Below are 22,126 nucleotides of genomic sequence, written 5' to 3'. Positions count from 1 at the left end.
AAAGCTGCAGGCGGCCTGAAGAAGCCGGAGGCCGGGACACTGGGAGACGGCGAGCCCTGCCCTGTCCTCCTGAGGGAAAGCGGCCTGCAGGCCCGCCGGAGCAGCAGAGGCGGAGACAAGCCCTCCCCACACCGCCCCGCTCTTTACCTGGCCCCGGGCATCGCTGCCCCGCTATCCCCGGAACGACGCGGCGGTGCTTAGGCCTCGGTGGACTCCGGTCGCCATAGAAACAGCGCCTTGCCCAGCGGCCTAGCGGGAAGGAGCATCATGGGAGTTGTAGTTCTTCAGGAGCAGGAGCGCGCGGCGCTCCTGCTTTCCGCTTGGTCCGCTCCCGAGGGTTTTTTCTTTCTTTCCCCGCACTCTGCGAAACGGCTTCTTGCAAGGTCGATAGGGCGCTGTTCGTGTGCGAAAAAGTAATGTGTGTGTAGAAACTAGGTAGTGTGAAAACGATTTTTCTTTTTTAGCTGCAGATTAGAATTGCAGTTTATTTTACGGGGAAGTTGCTCTTTAAATTTCGCCCACTTACCGCACTCTGCTGATAGTTTCCCCTCTGCTTTTGTGTGGCTTTTCGCTACCCGAGTTAAAATATTTAATTAGGGTAAGTGGTCATCGGAGAGGTGGCAGTCACCCCCGGAGGCTTGTCGGATCTGCTTTTTAGCCTTCAGTGCGTTGTTTCTGGTGGCTTTTGTATGATTTTATGCTTAGGCTGCCGCCGTCATTTTTTAAGCGAGTCGCTGACGGCAGTGTACACGTGTGTGTGTGTGTCCGTATACACGTATGCACAAATGGTATGCCAGCTTTTCCGAGACAGTGTGTAAAGCCTGTTGAACGCAATGAATAGACACGTATAGGTTTGTGCAATTAGAATTGACTCAGTTGCTTGCTGCTGCTTCCATGGGGCTCTTTTAATGTGACTGTTGTTGGAATATTTCTCTCTCTCACAAACACACACACGTGTGGACTGCAACAGCAGGGAGGGCGGCATTTAAGAACAATCCATCCTCAAACAGACTATAAAGTACGAGACCTTTTCAGATTAATTGAATTCTGCACTCATAAAATACTACAGATTTCCTTGACAATGCCTTTATTTGTTAGGTGGTTTACATTCATATAAAAAATACCTTATGCAATAAAAGCTAAATATCCACAAAATAAATACAAATACTCTTACACATAAATTAATGTTTTATAATTATTTTTCGCTTTCAGTACCTGTTCTGATCCAATATTACTTTACTACACTTAATTCAACAAACCGCAGTTATTTTTCAGCAATTCATTATTTGTGCATCACATAAATTGGAACCCATACAATTTAAACTTCTCTACATAAATGGTTCTCCTGTACCCATCACTGATAGAGATCTCTCGATCTAGCTCTAGCTACATGAGAAAAAAATGTATGTGAGACTAGCTGTACAAGAATGTAGACAGAGATGCATGTGTATTCTACTGAAATCAATGCAGTAGACGGGCACAAGCAGATTGATCACGCCAATGTGCATCCAGTTGACGCTACTGATATCCAGCACATGGTAAGCACACAGAAGCCAGCTTATGTGTGCAGATCTCCTTCGCTGGATCAGAGTGACTGAGGTCATGTATGATACAACAATTTCCTCCAAAAATTTAAAACTGAACCATAAGGGGGTTGCTACTAACATACACTGAGAGAAGCAACAAACATGATGACCAATGTAGAATTTTATATGTATGATAAAAACCATGAATATACATAGCTATTTTAAAATTAAATATAACATGGTTTCTGACGTGTCATTTTCATTTTCCAGATTTAAAAAAATGACACACGGGTCTGCCAGTGGTGGCAGGCTACATCTGAAAAGGCTCTGACCTTTCTACCACTTTTAGCAACTTCACTAGCACCTCGTAGTTTGCAGTTACTAAATAAAACTTTCAGTTTATTTCAGAGGTTGCAGAGCCTGCAGATGCGGAGGCATACCCATTTTAACTTCAACCCTTCCATAAAACTATAGAACGGTTAGCTGTAAAATTATTTATTGTTTTGTACAAGTATAGTAACTGGATATTTTTTAATGGAGGTGGGGCTAAGAAATGTGAGTGCCATCTCTGCCCACCCCCTAGCTTAAATTGCTTATAACGAACAAGTGAGAAAGTGAACAGGGAGGTTAACGGTACAAACTTATACATAACTATTCCCAAGTTGTGTGTATTAGATGGCAGGCTGGATCTGCAATTACAGGGGAGTTGTAGACTACCCACAGAGGTACATTAGTTAGGCCTGGCCCTTTTTTAGTTGGCTGAAGCTTTGTTGTTGTTGTTGTTGTTTAGTTGGCTGAAGCTTTGTTGTTGTTGTTGCTGTTGCTGTTGTTGTTGTTGTTGTTAGTACCTATTACATTGCCTGATCCTGTCCATATTGTAAAGGATGTGTAAAACATTCTTTTAAGAAGAAAATACCTCATCCACGACCCTTTAAAAAGATGTCCTTCAGCTCATTTAAAGGCAGAGACTTCATATAAACATTTAATAAAAAGTTCATATTCACATATGTCACTAATTCTAGTTATCAAAGGAAATTATAAATACTGCCTGAATGATAGATCTGTAGATTACTCTGACCATATACATCAGTGATTTAAAGCACCAATTACTCTTTTCTTTTCTTTGCCAAGTACTACAAACTGACCAGACAGCTGTGTCTTTTGTTTAAACAACAGTATTGCTCATACACAGCTAAATAAAAGGTTGAGTTCACGCACATATACCCATCACTTGAGTGCAGCATCAAATGATAATCTGCATGTGTACAATAATGCTAATACTCTGCATCAGCTCAAACACAACTCATATTCTACAGTGACTACAAGTATTGTATATAAATAAATCAAAGGTTGCTTTGATTCCAAGTTAAACTTCCAATTTAAGAGACTAGATTTACAGTACAGTTGTACCTTGGATCCCAAACACCTTGTTACTCAGACGTTTTGGCTCCCAAACGCTGCAAACCCAGAAGTGAGTATTCCGGTTTGTGAATGTTCTTTGGAACCCAAATGACTGATGAGGCTTCCTTGGCTTCCGAATGAAGCTCCTGTAGCCAATCAGAAGCCGCACTCTGGTTTCTGAACGTTTAGGAAGTCAAATGGACTTCCAGAATGGATTCCGTTTGACTTCAAAGGTACGACTGTACAAGATAAGGAGAGCTGATGGAAAAGGTAAAGAAGGGAGATCTATCTGAAAATAGAGACTAGATATCAGGCTTTTTAAACATTAAGCAAATTTTCAAGTTGAGCAGTGTCACTTAGACCCAATTCACATGTAAAAGCACATTACTACATACCTCAGCATTTGATTACTTATCATTCAATGACTTTCAGCTGGAGTATGAAATCTACTGTTCCTTACATATAATAGAGATGAAAGTTAATTTTTTAAAAAAAATAATGTCAAAGAATTGCCCTCACACTAGACAGTCTGAATTATCCTTTGTTCTCTTCGTACATTCTGGCCCCAAAGCACATCATTCAGATTCAACATGCTACCACTCTCCTCCTTGAAACTGGTATTTGTTAGCAGAACTCCTGCAATTGCAGTTTTAAGAGCAAATGTCATTAAAAAAAGAAATACCTTTCACAAATCTAATGGCTATGGAATGTCTTTTCGGAATGCTTTGATTGGAACAATATTAGCCCCAAACAGTAGCTGTTGTTTGGGTGTTGTCTGATACGTTATCCTTCCAAAATTGACACACAGCTTAATTAGAAGTTTGCTTTAGATGTTTTCCTTCCAGGAACAAGTTAAGAAAACCGAAAAGGACCACAAAGAAGAAAGGAGAAAGGGCATGGCGTGTATGAAACTATTGGTATTCAAAGCATTGCACTTATCACTACTAATTATTAACCAGGTTCACAGTGTTTCTTCTGCCTATCCAGGCAGACGAATATAAAGAACATGCATGTGTCCATATGTGTGGTTTTCCTAATACTTTGGGTGCCTCTGGAGTAATTTAGAAAAAGTAGATCACACACGGGAGCAGAATTGGCTCATGGTAAGCACCACTAGTATTTCATCCAACTTCAATCAGACTTTCCTTTTCCAAGGTAGTACCCAAAATACATAAACCTTCAGCCAGTATGCATTTTCACAGGCACATGATCTTTTCATAACAAGGTAGGTCCTTTGGTTGGTCTGTTCTTCAACATAAATGGATGACACCCTATGTCTTTAGTTTTCTGTCTTTCTGCCTGTGGAGACAGTGTCGCTGGAGCAGAAAGATGGTGAGCAGCTCCCTTTTGCTGATGGAAATCGTTAATATAGCTAGCAATCAGTAGCGTAATCTCAAGAATCTAAAAAAATTGAAATGGCAAAAATTAGAGATGTAGAAGACCACCTGCACATCTAAAATGTTTGCAACTCTAAGCAAACGGGACTATAACCTACAGCATATTGAGAGGCTGAACTTGCGGTATTTTCAAACTAACGATATGAATGTCAACAGTGAGAAATGTTAGGTAGGAAGCTGTACAAATATAAGATGGGGAACACCTGGCTTATTAGTAGTACACGTGAAAAGGATCTAGCGGTCTTCGTGGACCACAAGTTTAACATAAGTCAACAGCGTGATGCAGCAGCACCAAAAAGAAAAGCTAATGCTATTCTAGGTTGCATCAACAGAAGTATAGTGTCCAGATCAAGGGAACTAACAGTACCACTCCATTCTGCCTTGGTCAGACCACATCTGGAATACTGTGTCTAGTTCTGGAGCCACAATTTAAGAAGGATATTGACAAGCAGGAGTGTGTACACAGAAGGGCAACCAAGATGATCAAGGATCTGGAAACTAAGCCTTATGAGAAACTATTGAAAGAGCTGGGTATGTTTAGCCTGAAAAAGAGGGTACTGAGAGGAGATAGATAGCTACCTTCAAGCTTGTTTTCTCCTGCTCTGGGGGGTAGGACTCGAACCAATGGCTTCAAGTTACAAGAAAGGAGATTCTGACTAATTATCAGGAAGAATTTTCTGACAGCAAGAGCTGTTCAACAGTGAAATGGACTCCCTCAGGAGGTTGCAGACTCTCCTTCACTGGAGGTTTTTAAGCAGAGGTTAAAAAACCATCTGTCATGGATGTTTTAGTTGAGATTCCTGCATTGCAGAGGGTTGGACTAGATGACACTTGGGGTACCTTCCAACTCTGCAATTCTATGACTCTATATACAAGATAACAAAGGACCAGTTAACATACCAACCTTTGGTTTGGCCATAGCAAACAACAACTTTTCAGTTTGCTTTTCTTGTGTGTGCACATTGTTGACCACCAGCATGAAGTCATCTTGATAGCCTCCAAATGTCATTAGGTTCTTATAGAAATATGTCACTATTAACCTCTTGAAAAATAGAAGAAAAAACAAAAGTTTCATGCAAGCAGGAAAAAGAGAAAAAACAGATTTTTATAGTTTAAATATAATTTCTTCATTACAAAATCTGATGAAACTATGATAATTAATAATTATAAATGTCTTTTTAAAAGATTCTAGTGGATGGCACCATATGTAGGCATATGGAGAATTAAACGTGATGCATTTCTACTCAGAAGAAAGTCTGGTTGTGTTCAGTGTGCTTACGGTTAGCTAAGTTTGCAAGAATTGCAGCCGACATCTTTCCATTACATGACCAACACCATATACGCCCCAATAAGCTATTTTGTGGCAGGCTCACTGCATACTGTGGCTACACATGCCCATCAAGTCCTTTCTTGGTCCTCACCATTCCTTGGTACTCCTTCTGCATTGCCATTTTAAGCCCGAAAGAAGCAATAGCCAACAAGAGGCTTCTTTCAAGCCTAACTGTAGTGGGGGGAGTTTTTTGGGGGGTGGGGTGGGGGTCACAACTGCAAAGGGAAGGCTCAACTGCCCTCTCTTCAACTGCAACACACACCCTGCTGAAAAAAGACTTTCTGCGGCAATCAGGCTTGAAAGAAGCCTTGTACTGGAGGCAACAGAATGTTTTGTATTTTGTTTCCAAACCTAATTGCAGCAGGGGATGGTTTTTTTTGCGGGTTGGTCGTGGTGGTCACAGTTGGCGAGGGGAGAGCTAACCCCGCCCTCTTCCCAGCTGTGGGCCTGAATTATAACAAATAAAGGCTTGACATATCTCTCTTTGCATGTCATGAGTCTATCTCATATATTAGTTTCACCATTTAAGTTGAATTACTGAAATACATGAACTTTTCCACGATATTCTAATTTTCCGAGTTTCACCTGTAGGTTGGCAACCCATGTCCTACATCATATTTATTTATTTAAATCTGGTACCTACCCTTCACTGCAAAGTCCCAGGTAGGGTGCATATAATCAATAAAACATACAAAACAATATTAAAATATCACTTTAAAGCAGAATTAAAACACAAAAGATGACGACAGTGAAGAAGGTGGAGCGGGGGGGGGGCGGGCGACGACAATCTGATCTAAAATAATTTATGTGCTCCCAAAAGCCTGGGTGAAGAGTAGATCTTTACTAAGCAGCAAATAAAGTACCATCAAAGCGCCAGACGCACCTCCTAAGAGAGTCAGTTCCATATCTGGGAGGTAGAGAAAGCATTCCCATCTGTCACCATTCCTTGCACATCAAAGGGTGGCAGTACCGCAAGCAGGGCCTCCCCTGCTGATCTTAAATTTTGGGCAAGTGTACATGGGAGAAGATGCTCCATCAGATATCGAAATGATACGGGCTTTGCACAGTAACATATACCTTAAACTGAGCTTGGAAACAAACTGATAACCAGTGCATGCCTTGGAGGGCAGGTGTAATAGATGTTCTGCTAATACTGCTGTTTAGCACCCGGCCCACTGAACTGTGCACCAGTCGTAGCTTCTGTGCAGCTTTCAAAGGCAGCCCTATGTAGAACACCACACGAAGGTTACCAGCACATGGCTCATTAGCCCAACTATTTCTATCCAGAATATTTATCTTCATATAGACATGTGTATGGGGACGCAGGTGCTGCTGTGGTCTAAACCACTGAGCCTAGGGGTTGCCGATTGGAAGGTTGGCAGTTTGAATCCCCGCGATGGGGTGAGCTCCCGTTGCTCGGTCCCAACTCCTGCCAACCTAGCAGTTTGAAAGCATGTCAAAGAGCAAGTAGATAAACAGGTACCGCTCTGGTGGAAGGTAAACGGCATTTCCATGAACTGCTCTGGTTTTGCCAGAAGCGGCTTAGTCATGCTGGCCACATGACCCGGAAAAACTGTCTGCAGACAAACGGCGGCTCCTTGGCCAGTAAAGCGAAATGAGCGCTGAAACCCCAGAGTCGTTCGTGATTGGACTTAAGTGTCAGGGGTCCTTTACCTTTTTTTTAGACGTGTATATATTAATGCATGCTTGTGTGTGTTCGTGTACATGTAGTAATACTGGGAAAATAAAAACAAACGCAGAGACAGACTAAAATTAGCACATATTTTCTTCTAATGGCAGCCCCTCTCATAGGGTGCAGCTTTAAAGGAACCCTTCCTTTCAGAATACTTTTTGGGGTAAATGCCATTGTAAGGTACGGACACAAAAGTTCCCACACATAAACGGAACACTGCATATGGCACTTAAGAGAATAATTTCACATTAGTGCTTATTAAAATGCAAACCTTTAAGCAATTCCTTTAATAGTTAGCTGCTTAGTCTGTTAGTTCAGATTCTAAGTGCATGGGACATATTAATCCATTGCACAAGTTTGTTAAAGATTAATGGAGAGAGAATGTATTGGTTAACATGGCTCACAGATTTTGTATTACCCCTTTCTTTACCCAACATTTCAACTTCCCTTACCATAGAGCTGTATTCAAGAATATTTATGCCATCTTCATAAACAGCAAGCCATACCAAAGAACTCTCCAATGTTGATATTATCAGAGGCTAGAAAGAAGATATACTGAAATTAGCTACAATTAAGAAACTGAATAAAAGTGAACTAATTGAAGCACTGCTTTAAATTTGTGAGGTAGTCAGATATGAGAAAAAGAGAAGCGACTGAAGGCAAGCTATAGAAGTATTTTTGCATTTCTGAGGTGACAGAGAAAAAGGGTATCATTATTATATAGTTCCATTTCTGTGTGAACATTACACTTGTTAACACTGAATTGCATTTAAAAGCATAGGTCCCAATAACCAATCCTTTCCACATCCCTCCATTTGAAGAACTATACATTTATTCCTACTCTATGCTTCCTAATGAATTCCTGATCCATAAGAGGACCTCTCCTCTTATTCCATGACTGCTAAGTTCATGCATGAGCCTTTGCTGAGGTACTTTATCAAAAGCTTTCTGAAAGTCCAAGTACACTATTGTCAAAAGGATTGCTTTTATATATCTACTTATTGACAGTATGTGCCCTTGCAGAAGCTGAACTGTCTCTATTTCAGCAAGGCTTGTTATTCTATATGCTTGGTTATTTTATCTTTAACAATACTTTCCACTAATCTTCCCAGGATAAACTTTAAGTTAACTGGCCTATAATTTCCAGGAACAACCCCCACCCTGGAAACCACATAGCCTTGTCCCCCATGAATTCGTTTTTGTTTTACCCCCACTGTCAGAGGCAGCATAGCTCTGAATACTGGTTGCTGGGAATTGCAGGTGGATGGACTTCTGTTGTGCTCATCTGGTTGGCCACTGATCCAACAGGTTTGTCTTATATGGGAGTGGGACAAATCTAGAAAGCCTCATGCACCAACTTCTCTGCTACTTACAAGTTTAACTCAGGGTAGACTCATTAAAATTAAGGAATGTGGGTCAATTAGGTGCATGGGTCTCCTTATGCATATAGGATTGCAGTCATGCTGCAATCCTGCCCACTAGGGTGGGGAACTAGTGCCCCCCGATGGACTACAACTCCCATCATCCCTAGCCACTGGCAATACTGACTGTGACTGATGGGAATTGGAGTCCAAAGACATCAGGAGGACCCAGGTATACACACTTATCTGTGTGGCTCTGCCTGTATAATTGATGAAAGAAAGAAAGAAAGAAAGAAAGAAAGAAAGAAAGAGTAGAAAAGTCTTACTTTTGCTGCAAATAATTTGGCACCAAAGAAAGGCCACTTTCGAGCAACAGCAAGGTAAATGCGCACACAATCTGCAGCACTGTGACCACGGAGAGCCATCCATTTTGTTGAGAGTCGCTGACAAAGCTGTCTATTGACATTAAGCATAAGGATGTTTAAGTCATAAGTAGCAGGGAGAGGGAGAAGCAAAACAGCATTTCAAATCAAAATGCAACATGTGATAATCAAGTATTCTGATCTCTCTTTGCTATCTCAGTCTACAAATTAAAATTGGCCTCTTAAGAAATGGAATAATAAAATGGGCCACCTGAAAATAGTGCTCCATTCCTTTCTCTCTCTTCCCAAAGCCCAGGCCTACTCTAAGACTGCTGGTGGAGTTTTAAATTTCAGTAAAATTTGCATTTTTGTTTGGGCAAGGAATGGTGTAATGGCAAGAGATCATTTCTAAATAACTGTAGAATAGGGATATGTGGCCGGGAAAATGATTACAGGTCACAAGGCTAGGGCAGTTAATCCGAGAATATGTTTTGGCAGACAATAGCATCATTTCTTTTGAAGGTATTTATACTGCCCATCATTCAGAGATCTGAGGTTTTGCAATGAGTAAGACAATAAATCTAATTAAATAACAACACTAAAAAATGAAAAAGACTAAAAACTGCACTTTCCCCATTCAGTTTGTTTAAATGGGGCGGGGGGGGGGGGAATAGACTTTAGCAGCATACCTCAATTGTTCTTCTAAACATCCATCCCTATATCTTTTGGGGTAAAACTTTTCCACAACTTGCTTTAAAGTTTGATTAGATTTTGACTGGGAAGTGATTTGCCCCGTTGGAGTTGAGAAAGGTCGTTCAAAGTCCCCAATCTCCACCTAGTAGATATGCAAAGAAATAGGTAAGATTGTTTTTACATACATATTTCTGCACTTCAATGTTATTTCAGTACCTACAGTCTACAGTGGTACCTCGGGTTACATACGCTTCAGGTTACAGACTCCGCTAACCCAGAAATAGTGCTTCAGGTTAATAACTTTGCTTCAGGATGAGAACAGAAATCGTGCTCCAGCAGTGCGGTGGCAGCAGGAGGCCCCATTAGCTAAAGTGGTGCTTCAGGTTAAGAACAATTTCAGGTTAAGTACGGACCTCCGGAACGAATTAAGTACTTAACCCGAGGTACCACTGTAATATGTAATTCTCAAGTATCTGCCAATTATATTACATTTATTGAATAAATAACATTATGAGCTGTGATAACAAGAATCTATGAGCTATTTCATATTTAATAGCTGAACTGTGAATATTAATGGGGCACACACGCAGAAAAAAAATTCATGGAAGAGTCTAACACAGTCTTCACCAACCTAGTACCCTCCAAATTTTTTGGACTACAACTCCCACCATCCCCTGCTAGCAAAGGATCCAGGTATTCCTTCAACCCCCCCCCCATCCTGAATTGAAGATTAAATCCAGTTTGTGCCCTGCCGTATGAGTTGGTTGATAGACAACTTGTGACAACCCCATCGTTGCCATGGAGGGCATGAAATCCAAAGCTAGACCAGTCAAAGCAACCTTGGTCTGAAGCCACTCAGACACACCACCCTGGTGTTCTCCAACACTATGTTCAATATTACCTCCAACATCTTGGTCAGGGAGACCATTAGGCAACAGAGTAAACCAACAGCACCCACCATCTGTCCAGCTGGCCCAACAACAGTTAAAAGGCCCACTCCAAGACGAAAAGGGTTTTCTGGCAAACTGAATGCATGTCATATGGACCACAGGGACAGCCAACCTTGGTTGGTGCTCCACTGAGTACCTGAAGGTGGGCAGAGGCCAGCCAAATCTACTTCTCCCAATTCACGCCCCCACCCGCCACTCCCAGTCTTGGTTATACAAGGCAAGTGAGCTTTGTTGGACTTTGACTGGGCAGACTTGGATTCTAATACAATTCAGTCAGGAAATTCACTGGGTGACCTTGGGCCAGTCACACAATTTTGGCCTATCTCACAGGGTTGTTGTAAATTTAAAAAACAGAATAATTCCATGTATGCTGTCCTAAGATACAAAATGTGATTGTTAGATTTATCTACTATTTCATATTACAAAAGAAATTTGTGGAGGGTACTTTTAAATTACAAATCTGGTCAACCACAAATGATCCTTACCTGTGCCATAAGTGCTGCCAGTTCTAGTGCCAGATCTTTGTTTACAGGGAAAAGCCCATTTACAATTTGATCGTTTGTCTGATACATCAACAGCAGCTTTTCCCTTTCTGTCTCCCCACGTATTTGAACTGAAAAATACAGCCTACAAAAAGAAAGAGTGACAAACTACAAATTGAACAAATTGAAACTACAAACTACAATTGAAAATTGCACGAGTATACCCAAGTAACTAAATGAAAAGGTACTAGTATTACAGATGCAACATAATACTCATTCCACATGTGTAAGAACTCAATCATTTAGTGTAGCAGCACCTGTACTTTGGAACTCCCTGCCTATTGATATCAAGCAGGCGCCTTCACTGTACTCTTTTTCACACCTGCTTAAAACATTCTTGTTTAGACAAGCCTACCCAGATGCTTGGGATGCAGGTGGCGCAGTGGTCTAAACCACTGAGCCTTGGGCTTGCCGATCAAAAGGTTGGTGGTTTGAATCTCCGCGACGGGGTGAGCTCCTGTTGCTCTGTCCCAGCTCCTGCCAACCTAGCAGTTCAAAAGCACGCCAAAAAAGGTGCAAGTAGATTAATAGGTACCGCTCCCGCAGGAAGGTAAACGGCGTTTCCGTGCTCTGCTCTGGTGTCGGTGTTCTGTTGCGCCAGAAGCGGCTTAGTCATGCTGGCCACATGACCTGGAAAAACTGTCTACAAACGCCGGCTCCCTTGGCCTGTAAAGCGAGATGAGCGCCGCTTACCTTTTACCCAGATGCTTGAAAGTGGAGGTAATTTTAATCTGTTTTAGTATTTTAATTTTTGTATGTTTTAAAGTATGGTGATTTTTTTCTTCAATTTTATTATTTTATCTTTTTGCAAACCGCTTTAAGAGGGGTTTTTTAAATTAAGCAGTGTATAATTTTTATGAAATAAATAAAATTCACCATCAGTTCTAGTAAGGACTTGAAATTGTGCTATTCAACGGTCAGATAATGTGAAAGCTAATGATACTCTGTATAAATACCTGGAGGAATAATTACTAGCTTTAAACAGACTTCATTTCTGTAGGCCAATGAAATTAGCATCCTCTTTAATGCTAAATTGACAATAACCCTGCTGAAACGTCTGTACCTTGATAGGAATTGGCCCATTATCATCTGGATAGCCACAAGTTCCCCATTCCTGGCTCATGGGCTTAACTTCTTATTAAACTATTAATTCACAAGATGACTTCCTGAGCCCTGGAACTGAATTCAGTTATGAGAGCTCATCTGTGGCTGCAAATAGACTATAAATATATCTAAGAGCAATGACTCCTAGGAACATGTTTGTATTACATACCTGTTTTTGTAAGTCAGTCTCACTGTTCTTGTGCCTTCACATTTCCCAGGCTGCTGCTCTTTAGATGCCTGCTCCCATCGAGAAATAATGTCACAGATCTACGAGGAAAACCACAAGGCAGAACACAGTTATGGCAAAATATGCCCAAACAGAATTTGTACACTTTAGTTAGTATTGATTTTACAGCAATAATCACCAAAAGACTTAAGTTGTAATTCTATGCAAACTTTTCTGGGGGTGAACCCCATTTAACTTAGTGGGATATGAGTAAACAGACACAGGTCCCTAGAAAGCCTAGGGACATCTGACCTGGAGCTATCACTGAAATTAATGTGACTTATGACCATTTTGTTACCATGATAATGGAAAACATTGTGCATGACAAGTATGCCATACTTGTCTGCTGTAGGGCTTACCCCATAAATTTGTGTTAAATATTTGTGGAAAATATTGACATCATCAGAGTGTCCTCTGTGTGGATAGTGGTGTAGAACTTTCCCCACTTCCTGTTTAGCAATACACCACAAACCCATATGGGAAAATGTTATAACACCATTCCCATGTATCACAAAGTCACCAAAAATATTCCCATAAATCCTTTTAAAGTTCCCCCTGTCTTCCCACAGCTATCTTTAATGAGCTTTCTAAAACTACCATTTGTGCTTAAAACAATCAAGCATTTGTTTGCTTCCCCCCGGTCAATGTGCGCCAAGAAAAATGAAATACACTTAAATAAGGAAAATGTTTTCTTTTGCAACTCAAAGGTAATTTTGACTGTGAGCTCATTAAAGGGATTGTTTACCTTGATGTTTCCTTGAAGACAGTGTTCTACATCTTTGCCAGAAGGATCATCAGTAAACAAAGCAAAACCCGACTGGGCTGGTTTTCTCATTCCTGTGTCTTGATTGAGTGTGTTTAGAAATTCTTCCACTGTGGTAGAAGCATCAAAGCCAACAACCTAGACAAAACAAGTGAAACATAAAAGTGAAATAAGTTCTCACAAAGCTTAGATTTTGAAGAAGCAGGTACTGTGGTGAAAATCTTGGTACATACAGAGGGTTGTATCCAAAGATGCTCTTCCATTTACAGAACGTATCCTGTGGAAGGTAAGTTTCAGATCCAAACCATACATTTTTTAAAGAAAAGCACAAACTATTTATCCAATGGATAAAAAAATATCAATCTGTTTGTTGACGAGGAAGAAAGTAGAGCCACAGCATCTTTAAATATTTCTGACAGCATAACCAATACTCCATCATTTTACGGTTCACGCCTACCTGGTATATGCCATTCATGAAATGCACTGGAATACTAAAAGGTAAGGAATGATGGTAGGGATTTCTTAGAAGTGTAGAAAGAATTTCCATTCTTGATGGTCTGGCTTCCCTGTCACCATTCTGTTGTGTCCTTTCTACACATCGTTGACAGTAAATTGCGTATTTTCCAAATTCAGTTCTGTGAACACAAAACAAGGCTTTGTAACAAACTGAAAACAGCAGGGATTTCAACAGATTATTTTAACATATAATGGTTAAACAATATGTTCAAGAATATTTTTAACAAGTCATATGGAAATCTATTCTGCTTCTTTCTTCCGATCCCCTACTAAGAATGGTTATATGAGTCAGACAGGGATCCAAACGTGAAACGTAGGATGATGTTGTGAATATGCACACCAACAACTGAGTTTTTGAGTGAGATAATATTATAATGCCTTTTCATATTTTCCTGGTCTTCTTTAACATAGGTGTGAGGGATCAGGTAAAATGCATCTGTGTCTACTAACTTTTATTCCAATATCACAGTTTCCAAAGTTGAAAAACTTGAAAAACAGAATGATAGTGTAATGCCGATGACCCCATTTCAATATTCAGTGGAGTTACCACTTTATAAATGGGCAAACTAAATGCTTTATATTACTTGGGCAGGGAACTAACATGAAACATGTAAATTAACACCAATACCAATGGAGCAATGTCAATAATTAACATGAAAAAGAATTAACATCTGTAGACACAATAGTGCTGCATTTCTATGGCCATTAAATTATACATAACAGAAGGCAATCATTTAGCATTTGATGGTCTGATTTTCCTGTAAGGTATACCTGGAATCTGCATTCTTCTTCAAGTGAAGTTTGATGAGCCAAAGGAATGGGTGCTGTGGAAGGAAGAGTCCAATGCAGAGTGCTAAAAGCTGCCAGGCCTGGGCAAGGAGAAAGATCAGCATCATAACCTGAAGTTTCTTTCAGAATCAAACAGCCTCCAAGCACAAGGAGGTTTATGAACATAGTGGACATTGAACAACCAGGAACGTAGGCCAAAGAAGATGCCCCATTTTTGAACTCACTCTTCTCTCTTATTCTGCCGCCCATTTTGCATTCCATGCCCTTCCCCTTCCTTTCCTGCCACCCGCCTTATACAGAGACTACCCATACTGTAATCTTCTGGATCGTCCTCCACCTCCACATTGTAACCAAGAAGTTTTGGTACAAACTCATCAAAGTCAATCCCTCAGGACAGGTGTAAAAGTGTTCAGTACCTGCACTGGTCCCATCTGATTTGGGGGCTGCCGCCTTCTTGTCTGCTTAACCAACTGGCAACAGATTTCATTTTGAAGCTCTGGATGTGTGAGACAGACTTGTAAAGCACTTTGGGCCAAAGATACATGGTAGTCAATGGCAGGAGAGTCCACTGCAGCATTTATAAACAACTGGCAAGTCTGCAACAGAGAACAGCAAAAAAATAATTTCCAGTTTGCATTTTTAATTTAATTAAATCTAATTTGGGGGGGGGTTGCATATAAACTTAAACTGAACTACAAGGGTATAAAAAACCAATTTAAACTTGAAAGAACTTTGTCTTCATTGACAATGGGTGGCTGATGTACAGATATAGTAATTTGGAGAACGGCAATCAGTTCTATGGAACCAACTGCTAGCTGGCTCCTCCCTTCCCAGAATTATCAGAATGTATGAAGCCGCCTTGTACCAGATTAGACTATTTGTTCGCTTAACCCAGTGCTGTCTACTCTGAGTGACTATGGCCTTCTATGGTCTTAGGCAAAGGTCTTGTACATGACCTGCTGTCTGATCTTTTAAGAGGCAATGCTAGGGACTGAATTTAGGACCTTCTGCATGCAAAGCATATGCTCTGCTTTACCACTGAGCCATGCTCTCTCCCATAAATGTTTCCTTCACAAACCACCTCCCCAGTTCTATTGTGCAATTTATTTATATAACATCATGAAAGAGCTGTATTATGAATTTGTATATTTCCCTCTTCCTCACTCTCAGCCATTATTTGAAACTGTAGACTGTCTTTGGCACTTTGGAAGCAAGGTGGTTCATAAGTGTAGGAAGTGAGTCAAAGAAACACACATACACTGCTACGAGAGAGTACTTCCTTCATAATTCTGGAGCACCTTCCCTATAGAAAACCATCAAAGCCAATGTCTGGGCACATTTAGGCATTTCTGCAAGGCTGGCTTTTGAAAGTCACTATTCAAATTCACAGTCCTATGTGTGTTTACTCAGAAGTAAGTTTACTCAGAAGCGATGCTACTTCTAATCAGGCTTACTCCCTATTAAATGTTTTTAGGTGTTTAGCTTTATAATGCCTCATTTACCTAGAAGTCCCATTGAACTCATGGGACTTACTGTCTGAGCAGTCATGAAAAAGGCTGCACTATAATATGCATTCTATACCATTTCAAATAAAATATACTAAAAGAATAAAATCATTCCCAACCACAGAAAAAGTTACTTTTTTTTTACCTTAAATAATTTTAAAGCTTCTGTTTGCAATGCTTCAGATGGGAGGGTTGTAAGAGGAGAAGTAATCCCATCTTTGCTGTGACAAAGTGCAGGGTGCCTCCAGATCTGGGAAGCTGGGACACAAAAAGAGACAGTCTGCTATTTAAAGTAATAACATTGTTATTTAGAACTAGTCTTTTGCAGTTTTTTAAGAGAGACCTAACATGAAGTTGACAAGCTGATGGGTTCGGTCAGTCAACCAGCTACAAATCCACCTAACAGTTACGCCATTCACCCCACATTTTACTAGGTTCCTCGCAAGAATATCATAGGGGGCTTTGTCAAAAGCTTTACTGAAATCAAGATATATTACAAGGCCTGCTGGGCCACATTCAACCTCCAGGGCTGAGGTTCCCCAACTCTGCTCTACAAAAAAGTTAAGACATACATACAAATTTAAAGGAGTGCCTGACTAACCCATCTTTGAGAAGAGATGGAGAGGCCTGGCTCATGAGCTCATCCAAGGGCATGGCCCGTGGTATGGTTACTTGAGACAGGGCCTTCTCTGTGGCAGCACCCAACTATGGAATTCCTTTGCTGGGAAAATGCAATTGTCCCCCTGTGCAGTTAAGTTTCAGTTCTCTACTACAAACATATTTGTCTGCCTATGCTTTTGAAACATGTACTGGGTCTTAACAGTATTATTGTCCAGCTGTATATTATTATAGCTATGCTGTTTAAAAATGTATTAAAATTATAATGTACAAGTGACATACTATTTATTGTTTTGTTCACCACCCTGGGCTCCATTGAGAGGAAGGGAGCTATATAAACAAAACTATTCATCATCATCATCATCTTGGAAAAAGGAACTACAAATAAGGCAAGATGTGTGTGTGTACAAATATTTGTACAAACAGTCCAGCATAATACCACATAAGCTTTTACTAAATCTACATTTCCCCCTGTGCTCTTTCCTCAAAGCCAGTGGCGTAGCGTGGGTTGTCAGCACCCGGGGCAAGGCAAGTAATTTGCGCCCCCTAACCCGTGGATTTTGCGCCCCCTAACCCGTGGAGCGCGGCCCCCCCAGATGTTGCGCCCGGTGTGGCCAGCCCAGCCTGCACCCCCCACGCTACGCCACTGTAGCACAGAACACCATCCCTAATCCTGCAACTGCAAAAAGTTCTGCAACACAGCACAACAGACCGTGCAAAAGGATCGTTGTTGATGCTTTTATTAAAAAAATGTAAACAACAGCCATCTTTATTTACACTATGAGCTAACTGTCTGAGATGGGTAAAACCAATCCCAAAGGGCCCTTACAAACAGTAGATTATGCTACATTTTCCTTGTTTAAATCCACAATGTTTTGGTTTTTTTAAATGCACTCTACCTCCCCACCCTTATACCCTTTCCACCCAAGACGTACACCTGATGCCTTTGTCATACATTACATGCACCCAACCCCTTCCCTGCAGTCAGCTAGATTTCCCTCGCAATAAACGTGGGTGGGTAGGTACCGGAGAAGGGAAACCTGAAAAGAGGAAGTGGCTGCTTTCCTGCATTCTGCCTCAGGGTCTTACTGCCCACCCTGCTCTGTTTCGTTGCTGTGTTTGCTCAAACGGAACAAAGAGCAGGGAAAGCCCCTCCCCTCCAGGCAGAGAGAGAGAGAGAGAGAGAGAGAGAGAGAGAGAGGCGCCCTCCACGAGTTGTTGAGCTTGGGCAACGGCTGCGCCGCCGACGGCGAGGCGCTAAGGCGCCGGCTCCCCAGGCTGCAGCGCTTGGCCAGGCGCTGCGCTTGCATGCATGGCCGCGCCCAGCTCGCCTCAGCGCAGCGGAAAAGAGAAGCAGTGGCGGAGACGACGACCCCCCACCCCAACCAAGCCTCGATTGCTTGTCCCTTCCCTCTGGACTCGCGCCCCCCCCCCCAGGTGTTGCGCCCGGTGCGGCTGGCACCCCTGGCACCCCCCACGCTACGCCACTGCTCAAAGCATTATGCAATTATTTTAAAAACACTATTTGAAAAAAGTAGCAACAATGCTTCCTAAATGTTATTTTATTTTTGAATGGGCAAACCCCCAAATGATGTACTTGATGATTTGAAATCCTACGTAGGAGGCTTCAATGTGTACTGTTTCAAACTTCTAGGGGGCAGAAATATCACTGTATTTTTGTAAAATGTTAATAGGCCCCTGCTACACCACACCTGTCTAGTAAAATCACAGTGCTACTGACAGTGTCAAGAGTTTAAAGCTTTGATGGCTTAATTGAGACAAAGATTTTCTATCAAGTCTAACTATGACAGGTACGTTGAAGAGATATTTTTAATAAAATCAAATAGGTATATGTGCAAATCAAATGAAACAAGTTGAAAACATTCTACATATACCAGGTTTTCAGTTTGAAGAACTGGTCCATTGCACCTGATTTCCCCTTAACCAGGGCTGGGGAACTTATTTTAGGGGGGGATTCATGCTGGCAGTGGCCGAGGCCACCCCTTTTCTCTCTGTCTGCTACCCATTTTCTCCCTCCCCCCTTCTTTGTCCAGCAGGTTGCTAGGGAAAAGACAGACTTTTTGGAGAGGGTTTGTTACCCCATCTCCTCCATTTTCAGCGTTCCTCCCCTCCTGCTCTTCTCTCCCTCTGGGCTCCCCCATCTGCGTGAAATTAGGCTGAGAGCCACAGGTTGCCCAACTCGTAGAATCATAGAATTGTAGAGTTGGAAGGGATCCTGAGGATTGTCTAATCTACTCCCTGCAATGCAGGGATATGCAGCTGCCCCATACAGGATTTGAACATGCAACCTCATGCAACAGACAAGGACTGCTGGGGCAGCCTCTTCTACTTGGGAGAAAAAGTCCTATGTGAACTTTTTGAAAACGACAAGGTGGCATTGTATTTCCAATTTTTAAAAATGTCTGGAATAATAGCTTATTTTCTTATTTGCCAAGTTTGGAACAACTATACAGTCTTATAATATAAGAACTAATTTCCAATAAAGGAAATTGACTTACTGGGTTCACCTTCGATATTTAACAACTTGCAGACAAGCTGTTCAAACTCTGTCCCAACGTTTATATTTGTGCTTCCAGCAGCAACTGTCAAGTGATAGAGCCAAGTGTCCTAGAAAATAAAAAAAATTATAAATTAGTTTTAGCTTTTATTTATTAATTAACTAGAACAACCTGGCATAAGCAAAAACCACACCATTGTAGATCAATCTACTCCCAAACATAAGTTTGGGTGGTATTCAACAAAGTTTTACTGAGAAGAGGCCCACTGAAATTAATGCAGTAGGTTTACTCTGAGTATAATTTAGTAGAATACCACATTTTGTACTTAAAAAAACCATTCTACATCCCAGCGTAATCAAAATATTACTAAAATTCTCCAATTTGCTTTGCTTCCAGCATACACACCCACATGATGAATACCATAAAGCTGTATAGAAATCTACAGACCATACAATAAATACTTAAATTGAAAGATGTTAATATTCCACACACACCCTCAGCTTCTGAGGATAAAGGGGAACTAAAGAAGCCTGAGGCTCACTTCAGCTCCTTCTTGCAACACTCAATTATGGTTTAGCATTACGTCTGAATCAGCACAGTGCCGCTTACTTTTCCCTTTGATATACATTATTCTATGTTCACTATTGGGACACGGGTGGCGCTGTGGGTTAAACCACAGAGCCTAGGACTTGCCGATCAGAAGGTCGGCGGTTCGAATCCCCGTGACGGGGTGAGCTCCCATTGCTCGGTCCCTGCTCCTGCCAACCAAAGTGCAAGTAGATAAATAGGTACCGCTCTGGCAGGAAGGTAAATGGCGTTTCCGTGCGCTGCTCTTGTTCGCCAGAAGCGGCTTAGTCATGCTGTCCACATGACTCGGAAGCTGTACGCCGGCTCCCTCGGCCAATAAAGCGAGAGCACCGCAATCCCAGAGTCGGCCACGACTGGACCTAATGGTCAGGGGTCCCTTTACCTTTACCTTTATGTTCACTATTAAAAATTGACTACAGACATATTATAAACCATTTTCTACCTTCTCATGCTTGGATCCTATAAGAAGGTAAGTGGGACCTTGTTCTTTAGGGTGGATGACGATTGTATAGTGTGTTGATAATAGGCTACGGCCACTGGCCTCATAATCTTCATCTGAATCACAGGACCGGTCAACTTCTTCAACTTTAGCCTCCCAAAGTTTTATCTGGCCTAAAGGAAACTAGAAGCAAAGACATCAGGTAAGGTAAATGAGAAAAGCATACTGGTAGAAAAACTGACAAACATCATAGTAGGTTGTGTGTGTATATGTGCATGTAGGGGATACACCCAGATATCACTCTTGTTGCCACTGTCCTAGCAATAATATATACACATTTCCTACCTACAAATGTTTCCTTCATCTAGAATTACAGGTTCAAGTTTTGTTTTCCGATAATAAATGCTGAATTTGTGAAATTACCACTTTGTACCTAATCACACAGTCTCAAGAGAACTAAGAAATGACCTAGGACTTCCGACCTTGAAGTCACAAGTAAGTAGAAATGAATTCTAATACCTTAATAGGTTAAAAAGACATACCTTGTCTTCTTGGCTGCGGAAATAATACAAAGTTTTCCCAACCAGCATACACCACACTCTCTTGGAATATCCATGTTTCACCTGCAAGTGAATAAATTGAAGAATGCCTAGTATGTACTGAGTATGAACCTATGATTCCTTTACTTTATTTTAAATACACAAGGGACCATTTTCAATGATAGAAATGTTGGAATGGTTTCTCCAAAAAGCAAATACCAGATTCAGACGATTGCAGTGGAGATAAAATGATTAAATTTCCCCTTTGAATGCAAAGAGGCATTTCATGTCACATCTAGTTTGCCCCTGGGAATTCTCAGAAAAAGCCCAGGAGTATGGTGAGCTTTTCCAGGGAAGAACAAAAACCCAGCCTTGAGAAGAATGCTCCCAGCTGTCCTTGCCCAAGCAAACTTTAACTTCAAGTTAACAGGTTGTGCAAAAATATTTAAATTTCCTTTGGCTTCCAATTCAATGAACTGGGCAAGGAGGCAGGAAATTGGAAGCCCCATGTACCTTTGCAGGAAATAACACTTCTGAGCATGCTCAGGAGTTTCCAAGTATAAGAATAAATCGACAAAGCCTTTGCTGTCCCCAACAAGCCCTCCCCACCATCAGACTTCCGCCCCTTGCAAAAGTAAGGTTGTTTGGAGGGTACTGACCAGCAGTGGCTAACCCATTGTACTCAAATTTAGAAAAGATTTGGGCTGTGAATTGGGGAGTTGCTATATTCTCAAACCTATTTCTGAAATTCACCTTCATCTCTTAATTCTATCTGCTAAGAATTTGCTAATTTACAAAAGCAAAGCTGATAGTGCTGGAGAATAAGGATTTCTACCTTGGTAAGCAAGCCTTTCATGGCAGGTTTGACATCTGGTTGAATGAAAAGTGGACTTGCAGCCTGTACTTTAAGAACATTCTGCAGTACTTTGATCCATTCTTCTAATATGTTTGGGGAATCTGCAGTCAAGTAATAGGTTCGTTTTTCAGTAGTCAGCTGCAAAGTGATGGAAGAAATAACCTTGAACTGTGGTAATACAAATCATCCTAACCACATTCTACTGGTACCTACATTTAAACATTAAGTATGTAATAAATAGAGTTTGAAGTTAACCTAGTTATAGAAAATCCAGTAATTAAAAAACCCCCTGCAAAAACAGTAAATCTGGATTTAATGAGGAAGAGTGAATGGGGTGGTATTCTGATGAGGATTACATTATGTAGAAGCTGCAAAAAAACTTCTATGCATGAGCAGCACCTAGTCAATA

General features: G+C 41.2%; 2 protein-coding genes across 4 annotated transcripts in view; both read right to left on the bottom strand.

Annotated features, from left to right (window-relative positions):
- Positions 1-345, bottom strand: part of LOC310702812 (ATP-binding cassette sub-family G member 8-like) — a 58,372-nt gene extending 58,027 nt beyond the window's left edge. Inside the window, exon 1 of the mRNA XM_083494984.1 lies at positions 148-345. Coding sequence (XP_083351110.1) covers positions 148-161 — 14 coding nt within the window. The 5' untranslated portion in view covers positions 162-345. The remainder of the gene's footprint in view (positions 1-147) is intronic.
- Positions 1-22,126, bottom strand: part of PLEKHH2 (pleckstrin homology, MyTH4 and FERM domain containing H2) — a 130,296-nt gene that overhangs the window by 66,409 nt on the left and 41,761 nt on the right. For 2 of the 3 annotated variants that reach the window (XM_083494099.1, XM_083494100.1), the window contains exons 15-30: positions 21,697-21,855; positions 20,865-20,945; positions 20,326-20,505; positions 19,296-19,404; positions 16,304-16,416; positions 15,070-15,249; positions 14,636-14,733; positions 13,806-13,983; positions 13,331-13,486; positions 12,529-12,626; positions 11,199-11,340; positions 9,760-9,905; positions 9,035-9,164; positions 7,800-7,886; positions 5,229-5,366; positions 1,071-4,328 (exon numbers count right to left, since the gene is read on the bottom strand). In XM_083494099.1, the coding sequence (XP_083350225.1) occupies positions 4,143-4,328; positions 5,229-5,366; positions 7,800-7,886; positions 9,035-9,164; positions 9,760-9,905; positions 11,199-11,340; positions 12,529-12,626; positions 13,331-13,486; positions 13,806-13,983; positions 14,636-14,733; positions 15,070-15,249; positions 16,304-16,416; positions 19,296-19,404; positions 20,326-20,505; positions 20,865-20,945; positions 21,697-21,855 (2,181 nt within the window). In that variant the 3' untranslated portion in view covers positions 1,071-4,142. Of the gene's footprint in view, positions 1-1,070; positions 4,329-5,228; positions 5,367-7,594; positions 7,887-9,034; positions 9,165-9,759; positions 9,906-11,198; positions 11,341-12,528; positions 12,627-13,330; positions 13,487-13,805; positions 13,984-14,635; positions 14,734-15,069; positions 15,250-16,303; positions 16,417-19,295; positions 19,405-20,325; positions 20,506-20,864; positions 20,946-21,696; positions 21,856-22,126 lie in introns of those variants that run through there. The other variant, XR_014523526.1, reaches the window with a different exon arrangement.

This window comes from Podarcis liolepis, assembly GCF_965112155.1.
Source record: "Podarcis liolepis genome assembly, chromosome: 3".
Taxonomy (NCBI): domain Eukaryota; kingdom Metazoa; phylum Chordata; class Lepidosauria; order Squamata; family Lacertidae; genus Podarcis; species Podarcis liolepis.
The sequence above is the reverse complement of the archived record's forward strand: the minus strand, read 5'-3'. Positions and strand labels throughout refer to the sequence as shown.